This window comes from Ammodytes marinus, assembly GCF_949987685.1.
Source record: "Ammodytes marinus genome assembly, chromosome: 16".
NCBI lineage: Eukaryota > Metazoa > Chordata > Actinopteri > Uranoscopiformes > Ammodytidae > Ammodytes > Ammodytes marinus.
In genome coordinates, this window is record NC_137220.1 from 27,645,934 (window position 1) to 27,660,475 (window position 14,542).

General features: G+C 41.9%; 2 protein-coding genes across 3 annotated transcripts; one reads left to right on the forward strand and one right to left on the reverse strand.

Moving 5' to 3' along the window:
• Nucleotides 1–4,972: 4,972 nt before the first annotated feature.
• tubb4bl (tubulin, beta 4B class IVb-like) lies at nucleotides 4,973–7,364 on the forward strand (the record flags this gene model as incomplete). The annotated part of the gene is given in 11 exon segments (XM_080043929.1): nucleotides 4,973–5,029; nucleotides 5,930–6,040; nucleotides 6,192–6,239; nucleotides 6,241–6,315; nucleotides 6,442–6,487; nucleotides 6,490–6,671; nucleotides 6,674–6,768; nucleotides 6,770–7,052; nucleotides 7,054–7,142; nucleotides 7,144–7,311; nucleotides 7,313–7,364. Coding segments are annotated over 11 exon segments (1,206 nt in total).
• A 2,334-nt stretch (nucleotides 7,365–9,698) lies between these two features.
• Nucleotides 9,699–14,459, reverse strand: crb3a (crumbs homolog 3a). Of its 2 annotated transcripts, XM_080043631.1 has the most exons (5): nucleotides 14,260–14,459; nucleotides 13,964–14,073; nucleotides 13,404–13,599; nucleotides 11,171–11,217; nucleotides 9,699–11,063 (listed from the first exon to the last, which is right to left on the reverse strand). In XM_080043631.1, exons 3-5 carry the CDS (start codon nucleotides 13,546–13,548, stop codon nucleotides 10,854–10,856), a joined length of 402 nt encoding a protein of 133 aa, XP_079899757.1. In that variant the 5' UTR covers nucleotides 13,549–13,599; nucleotides 13,964–14,073; nucleotides 14,260–14,459; the 3' UTR covers nucleotides 9,699–10,853. The 2 variants fall into 2 exon arrangements, with proteins under 2 accessions (XP_079899757.1, XP_079899758.1); XM_080043632.1 differs by having other exon boundaries at nucleotides 13,964–14,459.
• Between the last annotated feature and the right edge of the window lie 83 nt (nucleotides 14,460–14,542).

Below are 14,542 nucleotides of genomic sequence, written 5' to 3' on the forward strand. Positions count from 1 at the left end.
AAGCTGTTCATTCCAGTTGATTTGTTTAAATGCATTTTCCAGACTAGGTAACTGATTTTTCGGGATTTTAAACTGATCTAACTTTGGGTAGGTTACTAAATTTGATCTATTTTTTGAGTTTTCTTACGATCAGAATCATATTGTGGTCGGATAGCCCTGTGACCAAATTGTAAGATTTCTTTATTCTTTCTGGTCTATTTGTGAAAGCCAAGTCAATGAGTGTCTCTGATGAGCTTATTATCCTCGTTGGCCCCTCAATGACTTGTTGGAATTCCAAATGACTTGTAACACGTTTCAGCTCTTTCCTTTATGTTTTATCACTCCAGTTTATGTTAAAATCTCCTAATAAGATTATCTCATTTTTAGTATCACATTCCTTCAAAAGGGCATTAAATTTATCATAAAAGACAGTTTTTGTGGACGGTGGTCTATATATTCCAATCACAGTGAATGACATTTGGACTGAAATAATTAATTTGAGAACAATGCATTCTAAGTCATTTAAACAGGATATGTGAATTTGTGCACAATTTATACTGTCTTTGACATAAAATAATATTCCGCCACCCCGACCATCAGCCCTATCTCGTCTAAACATATTGTAGCCGTGAATGTTTAATACGTCACCAGGAGAGTTTTCGTGCAGCCATGTCTCTGATAAGCAAAGGAAGTCCAGATTTGATTCATACAGGAGATGCTGCAGTTGGTCAGTTTTAGGCTCCTGGAAAGAAAATATAACAGTTTTGGCTCAGTTAAAGATGAAGTAAGCGATTTATTTATGTTAATATAGGTGTTAAATCGCTCTTCATTCGTACAGTGATCACTTATAGTGTGTGCGTTTCATAAAGCCGATCTCTCTGTCACCCGCTCTGCAAGTAATCGGGATCCCACTACTGATAACCAATCAGAAGAGAGAACGATACAAACCGGCACTCGTCTCACTGCCGGTGCACGTGCAGAGCGACAGATGGGTGAATGTGTATGCTCCTACAATGGCGGAGCAGGTAAAAATCCTTCCCAATGTCTGTTTTGATGGTTTACAGATCTGAGATGATGCTAGATAACTCGCTGCTTGAAGACCTCAGTGCATGAATGTGGTGACGTGGGGACGAGGGAGGGGACCGCTAACTGCAGTCACTGACAGGAAGTTAGCTAAACTGACCATTCCGCTTACTGAACCTTTAAACAGACGTCATGTTAACTTTGAAACAACACAAACTGAACTGCTTTCATTTTAAAAACTATAGCTGAAGGAGATAAACTGCTCACACATGATCATATGTGTCTTAAAATGATAATCAGGTGCTCATTTGGACATTGGTGGAAGTTTTCATGTGGGCACCTGACTATTGTTCACAGACACATTTGGCAATCTATCCTTTAATGGACATATTGGTTAATAGGCTAAGTTTCTGCCCATTTGAAGAAAAAAAAGGAAGATCATCATCTTTCAACATATATTAAGCAATTACATTTCTACCTGACCTGTGTCTGCCTATAACATGTTCTCTATTGTTTTGTTTTCCTCTTAAGTAACCAGGACTGGGCTTGTGAAATCCTGCATGAATCAAAACCTGCAGGCTCTCTTTTTTCCCTGTCTTCACTTAGACTCGGCAAGTGAAGTGAAGACAGGGAAAAAAGAGAGACAAAGACGACGATCGCCTCAGGCGCAATTTTCACTCGACCACTAAATTGAAACATGTATTTTTCAAAATCAACATCTAGGCCATTATTCTCATATTTGATATCCTGGTCATGAATTGTGATTAAAAATTGATAAAAACGTGTTTTAGTATAATATATAATGTAGATGAGAGGCTGATTATTAAAACAACAGGTCACTTTTCGTTTTTCGTCTTTTGATTTCCAAACGGATATGTATTGAACGGAAGGTACACGGATTATGGTGCATTGGCTACAATGTGCTACACTGTTAAAGATGTAGGCTACAACCTCGACCTTGATGCTTAAGTGTGTAGCCACTTTGTGTATGTGTGGAGGGGGGTGTGAACACTCAGTCAGTGCGTGAGAATAATGACAATCTTACTGATGACTGATGCCGCTCCTCGCACCCTATCCGTCATGTCCACCAGGCCCGTTTCTAGACAGTTAAATTTGGGTGGGCCTGTAGAAATTTTAGGTGGGCACACTGGGCAGAGAGACCGAAGATGCGAGCGCCCTTGTGAGATCTCTGCGTCTGATTTTTGGCACATTTGCTGTGAATTGTGTAGAACACAATATGCAAATAATCTTTGAGTGTTGCTTTGTGGGAGATTTGATTCTTACATGTTTTTTTCCCAAATGTTTATGAATAACATATAATATACATTATATACAACATAGTGTATCTTTTTTTTTAATCGCAGTATTAACTGTAGGCAGCCTGAGCTGATTGAAGAGAAAGCTTCGGGACTGGGCAACCTGGATGGTGGTAGTCCAGAGCTATATACTATACACACTATATAGATATATAGTTTTTTTGGCTCCGATGTCCAGCTGGGTGAAAATAGTAGCCAGCCGAGGTCACGACCCTGCTAGGGGGTCCGGGGGTATGCCCCCCCGGGAGATTTTTTTTTACCTTTTTAAAGTGAAATGCATGAATCTGGTGCACTTTGAGAGGAAAATTAAGAGGCTAAATCTGAGGAATTTTGTGTGAACAAATAATTTGGAGACACTGGGTCGGATGAATTAGAAGCTATTGAAGAAAGACACATGGATTTTCCATAGAAATATACATTTAAAAAAAAATAATATGCAGGGTCCTCTGGGTTGGGCTTGGTGCTCTTTTTCTTTTACGGGACATATTTTTCTGTAATACTGTATAATGAATTCATTTAAATGCAGTGAGAGGAACGAAGCAGAAGAACTCTGTTGTCCAGTTATCTTTTTTTTCCACAGATGAGGCTGAAATAGGCTATAGACTATACACAGTGCATGGGCAACTGAGGGCAGCCCCATTTTCAAATATTTTTAAATAAACTCAATACACACTGTGCATGCCATGGACTTGAACGTGACGTGATCAGTTAACCTCGGATTACCTCACAGATGAACTGATTCAATTATTAAGCTATTAACTATCTACCAAAACATTGTATTCCTTTTATTGTATGATAATTTACATTTACATAATATGATGTTGATATCAAAAAAAAAAACTAAGTAAAAAACAAATTTGGGGGGGCCCCCCTGGCAGTCGGGACCCTAAGCAACCGCTCATTTCGCTTATGCCTCGGGCCGGCTCTGCTGACCAGTTACCACTATAAGCGGGTGGGTAACTTGGAGGCAGGCTGTCCTGCCCACCCAATAATACAATTAGAAGCAATGCATGGTAATGGTATATTCTTTAGTATTAATTAATGTATTTGACATTTTCTTGGACAGGGAATGAACAGGTCCGTCCGATAGTTTGTCTGGACTTCCACCTAAAAAAAACAAAAAAAAAATATATATTTTTTTTTTGATTGGGTGGGCACGGCCCACCCTGGCCCCTTGCTACCGCCGGCCCTGATGTCCACGGGTCTTGTTTCCTCCCTCTCTCCTCCGGTCCTTTGGTTGCCATGGAAACAGGGCTGGACTGGCCATCGGCCGTAATGGGCAATGCCCGGTGGGCCGGCAGGCATTTTGGGCCGGGCCCAAAATGACCCTCGGCTGTGTGACTCGGCCCTCGGCTGTGTGACTCGGCCCGGCCTGGCCAAGTCACACAGCCGAGGGCCGAGGTCCCTTCCCTCTCGGGAGTGCCATGGACATATAAATGTGCGTGCAGGCTGTCAACTAGGCCTACACCTGAAAGTTAAATAAAACTTTGTCCCAGGCCATTACTCATTATGATTGGTTCCAGGCTGGGCCTGGCCCAATCACACACACAGCAGAGGGCCGCCCATTCAGAGGCTGCATTGAATTGTATTATCACACATTCAACTTCTACTCGGTAATTATGAGCATCTGACGATGTCAGTTACATTCAGGGCCGTCGGACTGTGGTCAGGCTTGGGGGGCCCAAGGCACAGGGGGGTTGCACCCAAAAAAATAAAAAAATATTTTTTAATTTTTTTTACTGCCTCAATATAGGCCCCTGATCTTTGAAGGCCCAGATAAATGTTATTTAGGGAAAAAACAGACATCAGGGGGGGGGGCATTTCATTTGTCAGTACATTTTTGTTATTTTTTAAATAACATTGTTCGGGGCTACGAAGATCAGGGACTTATATTGGGCCTTAAAAAATACAAACAAAGGGAAAAAATTCCCGAAGCTGACTGGATTTTTTAAACATGTACATTTCTTCTTTCTGCGTTTTGGTCATTCTGTGTCTATAAATTATTCCAGAAAATAGTACTAAATAGCTTACATAGGAAACGGTTGATTTAGCCTTAGTTTTCTCCTCAAAGTGCACCAGATTGATGAATTTTACTTTAACATTAAAAAAAAAATCTTACGGGAGAGCATTCCCCCGGACCCCCCTAGAAGGTCCAGGGTCCACGACACAGTCTCCCAAATTCCTGTGAGAAACACTGTGTGTGTGCATGTTTATTAAGAGTCATTAGACCAGGGGTTGTGTTCAAGTACGCGTAATGATTTGGTCATTCATCAATAGAAACATTGTGTTGTTATCTGGCTCAGAGAGGGACCAGTCACTCATACGTTTTGGACTATAGACAAACATAGCTTTTACATGTTTGTATTGTAAGACCGCCTCTCAGAGGGCCCATCAGGACTTCCAAAATTTGGTGCAACGCCCCTGCCTCCGCATATCGTATAAAAAATCATGGTGGGCTGCCATGGCCAAAAATGCCAAGGCCGATTTTTTGTCCCAGTCCAGCCCTGCATGAAATGACGTCAAGTTAAAGCCCTATAGACGCTCATGAGAGGCGCTCCATCAGAAACATCCCGGACATGAGCCATGATATAGCCTAGTGAACCTCTACATTCCCTTATCTCCTATTTTACCATTGTCGAGTCCATCCATCCAAAATGCGTGAAATTGTGCATTTGCAAGCCGGTCAGTGCAGAAACCAGATCGGAGCCAAGGTAGCCTATTATTTTTCTTTCTTTTTTTTCTTCTTCTTTTTTTACTCTGTGTTCGGTTGTGCATTCTGGGCCTTGGGCGGGCTTTCATGTAGGGTTGGTTGCAAATAAATGAACTATCTAATCCATCCAACAAGAATAAACCCAGTGCGGTGTCCTGTCTTTAACTAGGCTAAAGCTTTGTGTAATTAATCACCATTGATGATTTAGTCATCGAAATTCTCTGAAGGGCACTTGGAACTTAAGACCCGTGCACGCTTGGATTTGCGTTGATTTGCAAACATTGACGCTCAAAGCGCTTGAAGTTGGCCTAGCGTATTTCATTTCAAATTAGCCTTGGATTGTACTGTCTTTTTTTTCAGACGTTGCAAGCCTTATAGTAGACATAATAGTAAGCTAATAATGTGGTAGTAACGATGTAGGCTAATCTTATTGCCACTGTAGAAGAAGCTCTGACCCCTCTGCACTCCAATTGCCAATTGCTGCTGAAAAAATGTCTGATTCCATTCTATTCGGAATGTTGTGATATTGTCAAATTGACACGATTGTATCTTTTGTAGGCCTAAGTAATTTGTAAGCTTGTGGATCTTTTATAGTAGCCTGCAGTGTGTTCTCGACTGTAGCATCAAAGACACTGTTCCATCAGATTATTGCTATCTGCTTGATGATTACTCCTGAAAGTAATCTGCATTTCAGACTAATAGACTGAAATTGAAATAGTCTAGCAGCTTTGCATATTTAAAGATAGCAAATGACAATGAAGTAGCACGCTATGGTATTTCAAGGTGTCATGCATCTTGGTATATGGTTACCTATGTTCAGCATTTTAAATCATTTGTATTGTATTTTTTTTAAACCTTGGGCTAAATCTTCCCATTCTCCTTCTATACCTTTTTTTCTCAGTTCTGGGAGGTGATCAGTGATGAGCAGGGCATTGATCCCACTGGTACCTACCATGGAGACAGCGACCTGCAGCTAGACCGGATCAGCGTCTATTACAATGAGGCTACAGCTACAGATCCATGTATAAAACGAAACAGAGCCAAGAGAACAATCTCTTTCCCTCCCTGCTCTAGCCGGCTCTCCTACTATGCAAAATCATTTGCATACATGTCTCTGTTTTTTCGAATTACAGAGAATGACATTGATAATCCAATTCTACCAGATTTCTGGTGGAAAGTATGTGCCCCGAACCGTCCTGGTGGATCTGGAAGCCTGGTACGATGGATTCAGTCAGATCCGGTCCTTTTGGGCAGATCTTCAGACCTGACAACTTCGTCTTCGGTAATGTGACTTTAGTGAAGATGCACCTATACCTGTAATCAAATGGTTGTGTGTTGATTCTTGCTTTGGTGTTTAACAAGAATAGTTTCCTACATCAATGAACGTTGATACTCTTCTTGACTGCAGGTCAGAGTGGAGTGGTAAACAACTGGGCCAAGGGCACAGAGGGAGCCGAGCTGGGGATGTGGTGAGGAAAGAGGTTGAGAGCTGCGACATCCTCCAGGGCTTCCAGCTCAATCACTCCCTGGGCGGAGGCACTGGCTCTGGCATGGGCACCCTGCTCATCAGGAGTACCCCGACCGCATCATACACCTTCAGCGCGGTTCCTTCTCCCAAGGTGTCTGACACTGTGGTGGAGCCCTATACAACACCACTCTCTCCGTCCACCAGCTTGTAGAAAACACAGATGAAACCTACTGCATTGACAATGAAGCTCTTTACGATATCTGTTTCCGTACACATCACCCACACCTATGGAGATCTCAACCATTTGGTGTTGGCCACCACGAGCGGGGTCACCACCTGTCTGCGTTTCCCCGGCCAGCTCAATGCTGACCTCCGTAAACTGGCCGTCAACATGGTGCCCTTCTCTTGTCTGCACGTCTTCATGCCTGGCTTTGCCCCCCTCACCAGCAGAGGCCGCCAGCAGCACCGCGCCCTGTCTGTGCCTGAGCTCACTCAGCAGATGTTCGACCCACGTCACGGCCGCTACCTCACCGTGGCTGCCGCGTTCCGGGGGCAGCATGTCCATGAAGGAGGTGGACGAGCAGATGCTGAATGTGCAGAACAAGAACAGCAGCTCAAAATGGCAGCCACTTTTTATAGGCACATTTTAACAGCACGGCCATCCAGGAGCTGTTCAAGCGCATCTCAGAGCAGTTCACCGCCATGTTCCTCCGTAAGGCCTTCCTCCACTGGTACACCGGTGAGGGCATGGACAGGATGGAGTTCACAGAGGCCGAGAGCAACATGAACGACCCGGTGTTCAAGTACCAGCAATACCACCACTGAGGAGGGAGAGTCTGAAGAAGAGGGAGAGGAGGATGTCGCCTAAAATCATCACCTCCTCAGCTTCCAAGCCTTACTCACATCACCAATCCCCCTCATCATTACTGAATGGTCTCCATCTTGACATTAATGTTTACCGATAGTAGTGACCATTTTGGTTCAAATGTTTTTGTATGTTGTGAAATGACTGAATTATTGGCGCCCTTTAATCTGGCCAGCCATTCAGGAATTTGAGATAGATTGATGTTTTAACTTGTGAAGCCTTGGAATTGGAGGATTAATACAATCTGATTCAAAGGCCACTTTGAGAGGCCTGTGAGTTTGTATTGATTCATTTGATATGTGCTCTGAAATTTTTACAGACCTTATTGCACCTCACCTTTCCGTCCTGCACATGCTGACAAGTGAAGTAGTGAAGGTCAGGCCAAATATAATAAATTGCACAGGGAAACGCTTAGGGTGGTTAGCCTGGTCCAACCAGACCATCGTACTTCATTTCATTTGTACAGAAGGTCTGGAAGTGCTGTAATTGGCAAACGTTGACTCACTTGGAGGCGGGTGTCTGTCGAAGTTTAAAACTATTGGATCTGCCCAGTGCCACTCTGGATTAGCCAACCAATCGCATCACGTTTGGTCGTCACGTGTGTCATGAGCCGGCTTTTGACGGTGCGTTCCAGTTGGACAGGGAACTCGGAAATTTCTGACTTCACTACATATTGTGGTCTATGGATCTACCGGTACCTGGCAACGGTAACTTGTTAAGAGCCTAACGTTTAGTTATTTGGACGAGAAAGGTTTTAGGCGTCCATACTTTCGCGAGCAGATGCACTGGAACATAGACAGGTCGGAACTCGAAACTACCAAGTCGGAAATCTCCTTCTTCCGAGTATAAAGGAAAGCAGCATTCAACTGAAACTGGAGCTCTGTTCGCTGATTGGACGGCCGGAAATTTTCCTCAGCTAGATTCCACTAATACCACCCAGCCCCAGACTGACTACTGAAGGGAAAATGAAATTTGGCCGGAAGTAGGCGGGCGGGCGGAGCCAGGCTATAGGGTGGTGGTCTTTTACTGAATATGCTATCTTTGACTGATAATGAAGTGTCCACTTATATCAAACAGAAGACCACATTAACTTGTACCTTGGGAATCAAGATCCATATAATAAAAGCAATAGTCGGATTACCCCAAAAAATTTAGATCTGTACTTGTGGAAAGATACAGTCAGGGAAACTGAAATGTTTCTATGTGAAACACAGTAGCATAGCAGAAGAAAGTTATCATTATGACACTAAAGCAGCTCCTGGGGGAGACAGAAGGACTTGTATCAGTTTTCAAAGAACATTCCTGTGAAGGAACAGTCTGGTCTGTTTATATAAGTTCTACCTGTTCTGTGCTCCTAATCAGCTGCATTGTAGATAGGCTTCTCTAATCAGCGGGATGAATATGTTCTCCATAACTCTGAGCCAGTAACTGACAATGCAATATTATCAGTATGTGCTGTATGTGGGGCAAAACAAAGTAATTTAATTTTCCTTAATGTGAATTTTAATTTCAAATAAAACCTGCCTTGATGTATTGACTTTTTAGAGAAAAAGTTGATTTCACTCCAGAGCTAAAGAATCAACTGATTTGAGGGGAGCCTGGAAGTCGGGACCATTCCATACTTTACCAACAAGCTCATCGCAAGTCCAAATTAAGATAGACAGCAGTGTTATTTAACATCCACCAATGAGTGTACAAATGAATGCATGTTTTTGCAATACTTTGTCTACTGTAAATGATTTTTTCCACAGAGACTCATATGGCTTCAGAGTTTCAGTGACTTTATCAGGTACAGTCAGGCAGGTTGTTACAGGAGCTGAACTTTTCACTCTGACTGCCAAGACCCCTTATCTGCCTCGCTATTTTATCATCATGCAACTAAACGTACAAATGTACATAGTGACGGACTTGCTCACATTCTTCTTCAATGTTGCCTTAAAGGCCTACTTCACCGGTTGGAATATGAAGGTGTATTGAACTCGGAGATCCTATGAAGTATAAATGTGCAAATAAAATTTAAATCGGATCATCCTAGCCTGAGAAAAGGCAGAAAGAGTGTTTTATGGTCTCACTGTCTAACCCTACATTTCTCTTTCTGTGATGTCACAGAAAGAGAAATGTAGGGATGATCCGATTTCAATTTTTTTTGCACATTTATACTTCATAGGATCTCCGAGTTCAATACACCTTCATATTCCAACCGGCAACCGGTGAAGTAGGCCTTTAAGATATGGTACACATTTGTTGTTTTTAAATGTTCCACTGCTTCCAAACATCCTAGTGACTGGGAGTGCTTACAATAAATGTAACCATACCTTTAGTAACATCGTGCATTTTAGGAAAATAGGATGATGTCCTCACAGAGGCTTTAAATAGTTAAATTGCTTTGTAATGTTGACTTAGGCTATTCGACATTTTTTAAATTCTTTAAAAAAAGAAACCATAAATACACTTGAATATATCAAACATATCTTCTTGATTTTGATACTTTATGCATTGCATTGTTGAGTAATTTAGACCAATGTGACATTAAATATCTATAATATAATAATTATTTTGATTACTAAAAGGTGCTCAGAGGAATATCAGTTCGTCTTCATTCTTGCACCCCCTATGGACAAAAGCTGTAGTGTTTTTACTACACCAGCTGTTGTTCCTGGGTGAGCGTGCCATGACAAAGACCTTAAGAAAAAACATTAAAATAACATTCTTTGCACTGATGGTCTCGTTTGCTGTGACATGTTATTTATGATCATCAGAGGAAACAATTTGACTGATTCAGAACTATTTAAAAGTTCCTCGTAGCACCTTTAAGAAATACTTTATGTGTAAACATTTGCTTGCTTTTGCACAATGTCACATTATAATGTACAGTAGTCTTTCTAAAATCAAGAGACTTTGCACTGTGAAAGGTTTTCAATCACACCTAGTAGTAGGCAAGAATTCGTATGTGACCATTTAAAATGCAGAGGACTCATCAGAACTGACAGAAGCAAAAAATATATATATAATAGTTTGAGGTAAAAGATTGCTTTTAGATTGTGCCAGTCACAGTGGTTCATAATAGTCTGAATCAAATCTAGTACAGATACATGGTTAATGATATAAGGCCACTGAGACAAGTCAAATATCTCTTAACTAAAATGATAGGTGGTGATAAATACTGCAGCTCTTGCTTCATTGGTGCAGAAAGAATGTTCCAAACCTCCTTGAAATGTCCAATTGTTCTTAAAATCCGAGAGATCCCTACATTCAGCTGCTTTTTAGTGCCATGCAGGAGCCATTCGGTGCTGGTTGAAAAGAAAGACATTAGGAAATGCATCATGTTCTGCTTCAAACTTTGCCAACCTGTCCTCCCTTAAACCTGTGGAGATTTGTCTTTCATTGATTGGCTCAAGGAGGAGAGCCTTGTCACGCGGGAACTCTATATGCAAACGTTTGCAGTCAGGGTCCTCCAAGGAAGTTTTCTATGAGCATGAAGCCCAAACAATCTCAAATAAGTCTTTCCTCCTTTGGTAACTTAAGTGCATCTGGTGTTGTAGCGCTGCTTGTACCCGTCTGTTCCTCTGCACTGGGCCTATACGTCCCTTCAGTCTGTCTCTTCTTTCTCACCACGCAGAAGAGCCACGCGAGAACAGCCAGCACTATGGCCAGAACACCCAGAGTGACAGTAGGGGCCACGATAGCTGCAATGTTAGTTACCTACAAAATGGGGGGATAATAAAACAGGACAAGGGGTCATTTTTGGTTTCACAGGAAACTTTTCTGAAGTCATTTTACTGGTCATGATATAAAATATATTCACTCACCGTCGTGTTGTTAGAATGGGTTTCATTTGCAAGATGAGTAGAATTCCCTGTGAAAGAGCAGAAACGTCATGAACAATCTGGTCACAAACAAAAGTAGGTTCAGGATCATTCTCACTGCTTGCCTGTGTCTACTCGCACCATTACGGGTTTCCTAACTGCTGGTAAGCTATTGGGGCTGTCCATTAACTAACTAGTTAACTAACAATCTGGGGATTTCTTTAAGTAGTTTTAATTGATGAGCATGTGTTATCGCATGCTACCACATACGTACTGTATATGCACATGTATTCAATACTGCCGTTACCTAGTTTCTCCAGGTAAAAGATGGAGGAAGTTAGCAGGAAAGTTATGCTGTGTTCCATACAACACCCAGTTGTAATTTCCGATTTCCGACCTCAAAGAGTTGCAGACAACTGGGAAGTCATATCTTTTCCGACCTCCTAAGTAAAAATTCGACCGGAACGCTGTTTAAAGTCAGAGTTCCTACTCGGGAACTCGGAGCAGATCCATCTACCCCGACTTTGGGGTCTGATGTTGTAGCTGGGAAATCCTCCACTTCAAAGTTGTATTATTCTTGAAAATGAATGGTCCATGCCAAGAAGTTGTCCACTACATAACCTTTCCCACCTGCCTCATAAAATGCCAAAATGATAATTTTTACATTTCAGTTTTAGTAGGTTTACACAACTGAGATATAAGATGTGATGTAAATTTATATTAACTTAGATTCAAATAAAGAATGGAAAACATGAGCTCGCCAGAAGAGACTCCAAGCACTAGTGTAATTGTGCCCAGCCTAGAAACAGTCTACAGCTATACAGTAGCTTGTATTAACAATCTTTTTTACACACTACCAGTAGGCACGTTTTCTCATGTTCAGATAGAGCCGAGCTAGCTGTTGTGTCCAGTCTGATTGCTGAGCTAAGCCAACTGGCTTCTGGCTTCAGCAACATATTTACCATATAGAGATGATAAGGGTCCACGGAAAACATCCGCACAAAGATGAATATTTAAATCGAGTTGTATTATTACGTGTGCAAAATGTATTTGTGAGATGTGACTGCCACTCCACGAATGTCTAATGCATGTCCATAAGATAAAACACAAAAATAGAGCCCCAGCTCGACATTTCTTTGGTTGACCAACTAAGTGAACTAACAGGCGGCATCACTAAACCCACTATGACCTTTGAAACTTAGTCATTCATTCACATGAAAGATCAACTCTAAACTTGAATGCAGTGATAACTTCATTTTACACAAATAGAAAAACAGAAAGTAGTTGTTTTGAGCCTTTTTGCACCATCATCTATCTATAAAGCAAGAAATGTCTGTCTGTCTGTCTGTCTGTCTGTCTGTCTGTCTGTCTGTCTGTCTGTCTGTCTGTCTGTCTGTCTGTCTGTCTGTGTTCCTGTGGCTCGCATATCTCTCTGAGTTTTAGTCAGATCGGCCTGAGGTTGGGTTACATTTAAGCATGCATAAGCTACCTGCTTCCTACGGGCACTGCACTAGTAGCAACAAATACAAAACGCAGCATGACAAATAACCTGCCACTTTATCCATGAGCAGCCATGTGATTCCTTCAGGCACGTCACTAAACTACATTGTAACTACTGGACCAGCAGAGTTAATAAGGAGGAGAAGCTCAGGAATGCAGAGTGCAGACTGCTGCTATATAGTCGGCCGAGTCAATTGCCAAACAAGCTTTATTTAAAAAAAAAAAACATAACTCAAATCTACTGTTTTTTTTCGTTGTTAGTTTGCATTTAACATTACAAAGGTGCTGAGAATGGTTTTAACACTATGATGAAGATTTTGTTATCCAAACCTAAACCCTTTCCCTGCCATTTCCCCTGAGTCAATCATTCACTAAAGGTAAACAGTAAACTTTGCAAGGACATCAGTACAACTTGATAACAAAAAGCAGGGGTTAAAGGAGAAAGCCGAAAGCATTGTAAAATGTAACTGTTTTTATATGTAAATAATATTGATGAGTTTAAACTAGATCTAAAAATGTCTCCTAGGGTAGAGTGCGTTTACACAACACTGATGAACCTGTGCATGTGTCAGATTTGCTCTGGAAGGTCCCCCAATGTTTCCTTTTTTCTATTCACCTGTGCAGGATTGAATGGTGTGGTGCGTTTGTGTGTGCTGGTGTGTGTAGGTGTGGTCAGAACGATGGCGTTATCTGTGTGGGAGTTAAAGGAAGATAAAGGAATGGGTTAGTGACTCACCCCACACAGGATTGCTGCTCAATACCAGCAGCAAAACACTCCCGACCACAACCCCAGGCCTGGCCACAGCATCTGAGCACGCTGCCATCTCTGCCTCCATGGGAGCAGCTGGGCCAAGTGAAGGCAGACTGGGCCTTTGGGGCATCAGCTCGAGTCCATTTCATTAGGTCCAACATTCACCATGGTGGATTTACCCCTAGCAATGAAAAGCATACAAGAAAAAGTAATGTAGAGTAAAAAGTAAGCAGCCTAAAGTAAAGAATTGTTCTTTCTAAGTAGGCTATGAGCTCACTTTGACACTCTTATTATACCCTTTAATAGGAGTCTTGAGTAAGGAAGCTATTAGACCATACAACTGAACTGAGTCACACATTCAGCCTGATGTTGAATCACCATAAAACCTGCTCAGACCGAAGGAAAATAATAAGCTATTAATAGAATGTGTATTAAGAAGTGTTTCCTTCCTTCTCATTTGCAACAGTAGTATTACATTTATGAAGAAGAACATGTGTTATACAAGTCATTTTCCACAAACTCTGTTAGACAACATAGCCGCCTACCCTAGATAAGGCTGCTCGCAGGTGATCGCAGCCAAACCGCCCGGGAGGCATCGAACAGGTTGATTCCTCGCAGATATCACTTCCGCCTCACCTTGTCAAAAAAAATGAAACTGCAACAAATGATTTAGTCCAATGAGAATGACAGGAAACATCCCGAGACAGGAAAGTCTATCGTGCTGGACAGCATCCTCGACTGCACTACCAGTTTCTCTTATTCTATGTAAAGCAGTTCCCCCCAACCCCCGTCTGTTCTCAACTCGCCATTGGTCACATGGTTGAGTTTCGTGTTACATTACCTGAGCGCAGTTATCCACCTGCTGCAGCTGAACGGACAGATACTCCTTTGTATCAAAGTCGAAGAAAAGCGCAGTTTACTGAAGCAGAGCAGACCTGCTGTCTCCTATAGCCTGACTAAAATCCTCAAAAAAAGTCTTGATATTATCTGAAAAAAATACATGATCACATTTGTGTCACATTACGCCTATTCACCTCCTGAATTTTGATTTGAACGGCACTTTTTCTGAATAGCCTATGGTGCCGGGTTGGTTCTAGGCTATTTGCTCCAACCTGCTGGAGTAG

Excerpts from the sequence above, each read along its gene's own strand:
- crb3a (XM_080043631.1), bottom strand. The coding sequence starts at position 13,548 with ATGCCCCAAAGGCCCAGTCTGCCTTCACTTGGCCCAGCTGCTCCCATG. Across the intron at positions 11,218-13,403 it reads GAGCAGCAATCCTGTGTGGG|GGAATTCTACTCATCTTGCA; the intron begins GTGAGTCACTAA and ends GCTCTTTCACAG. Across the intron at positions 11,064-11,170 it reads CCCATTCTAACAACACGACG|GTAACTAACATTGCAGCTAT; the intron begins GTGAGTGAATAT and ends CCCATTTTGTAG.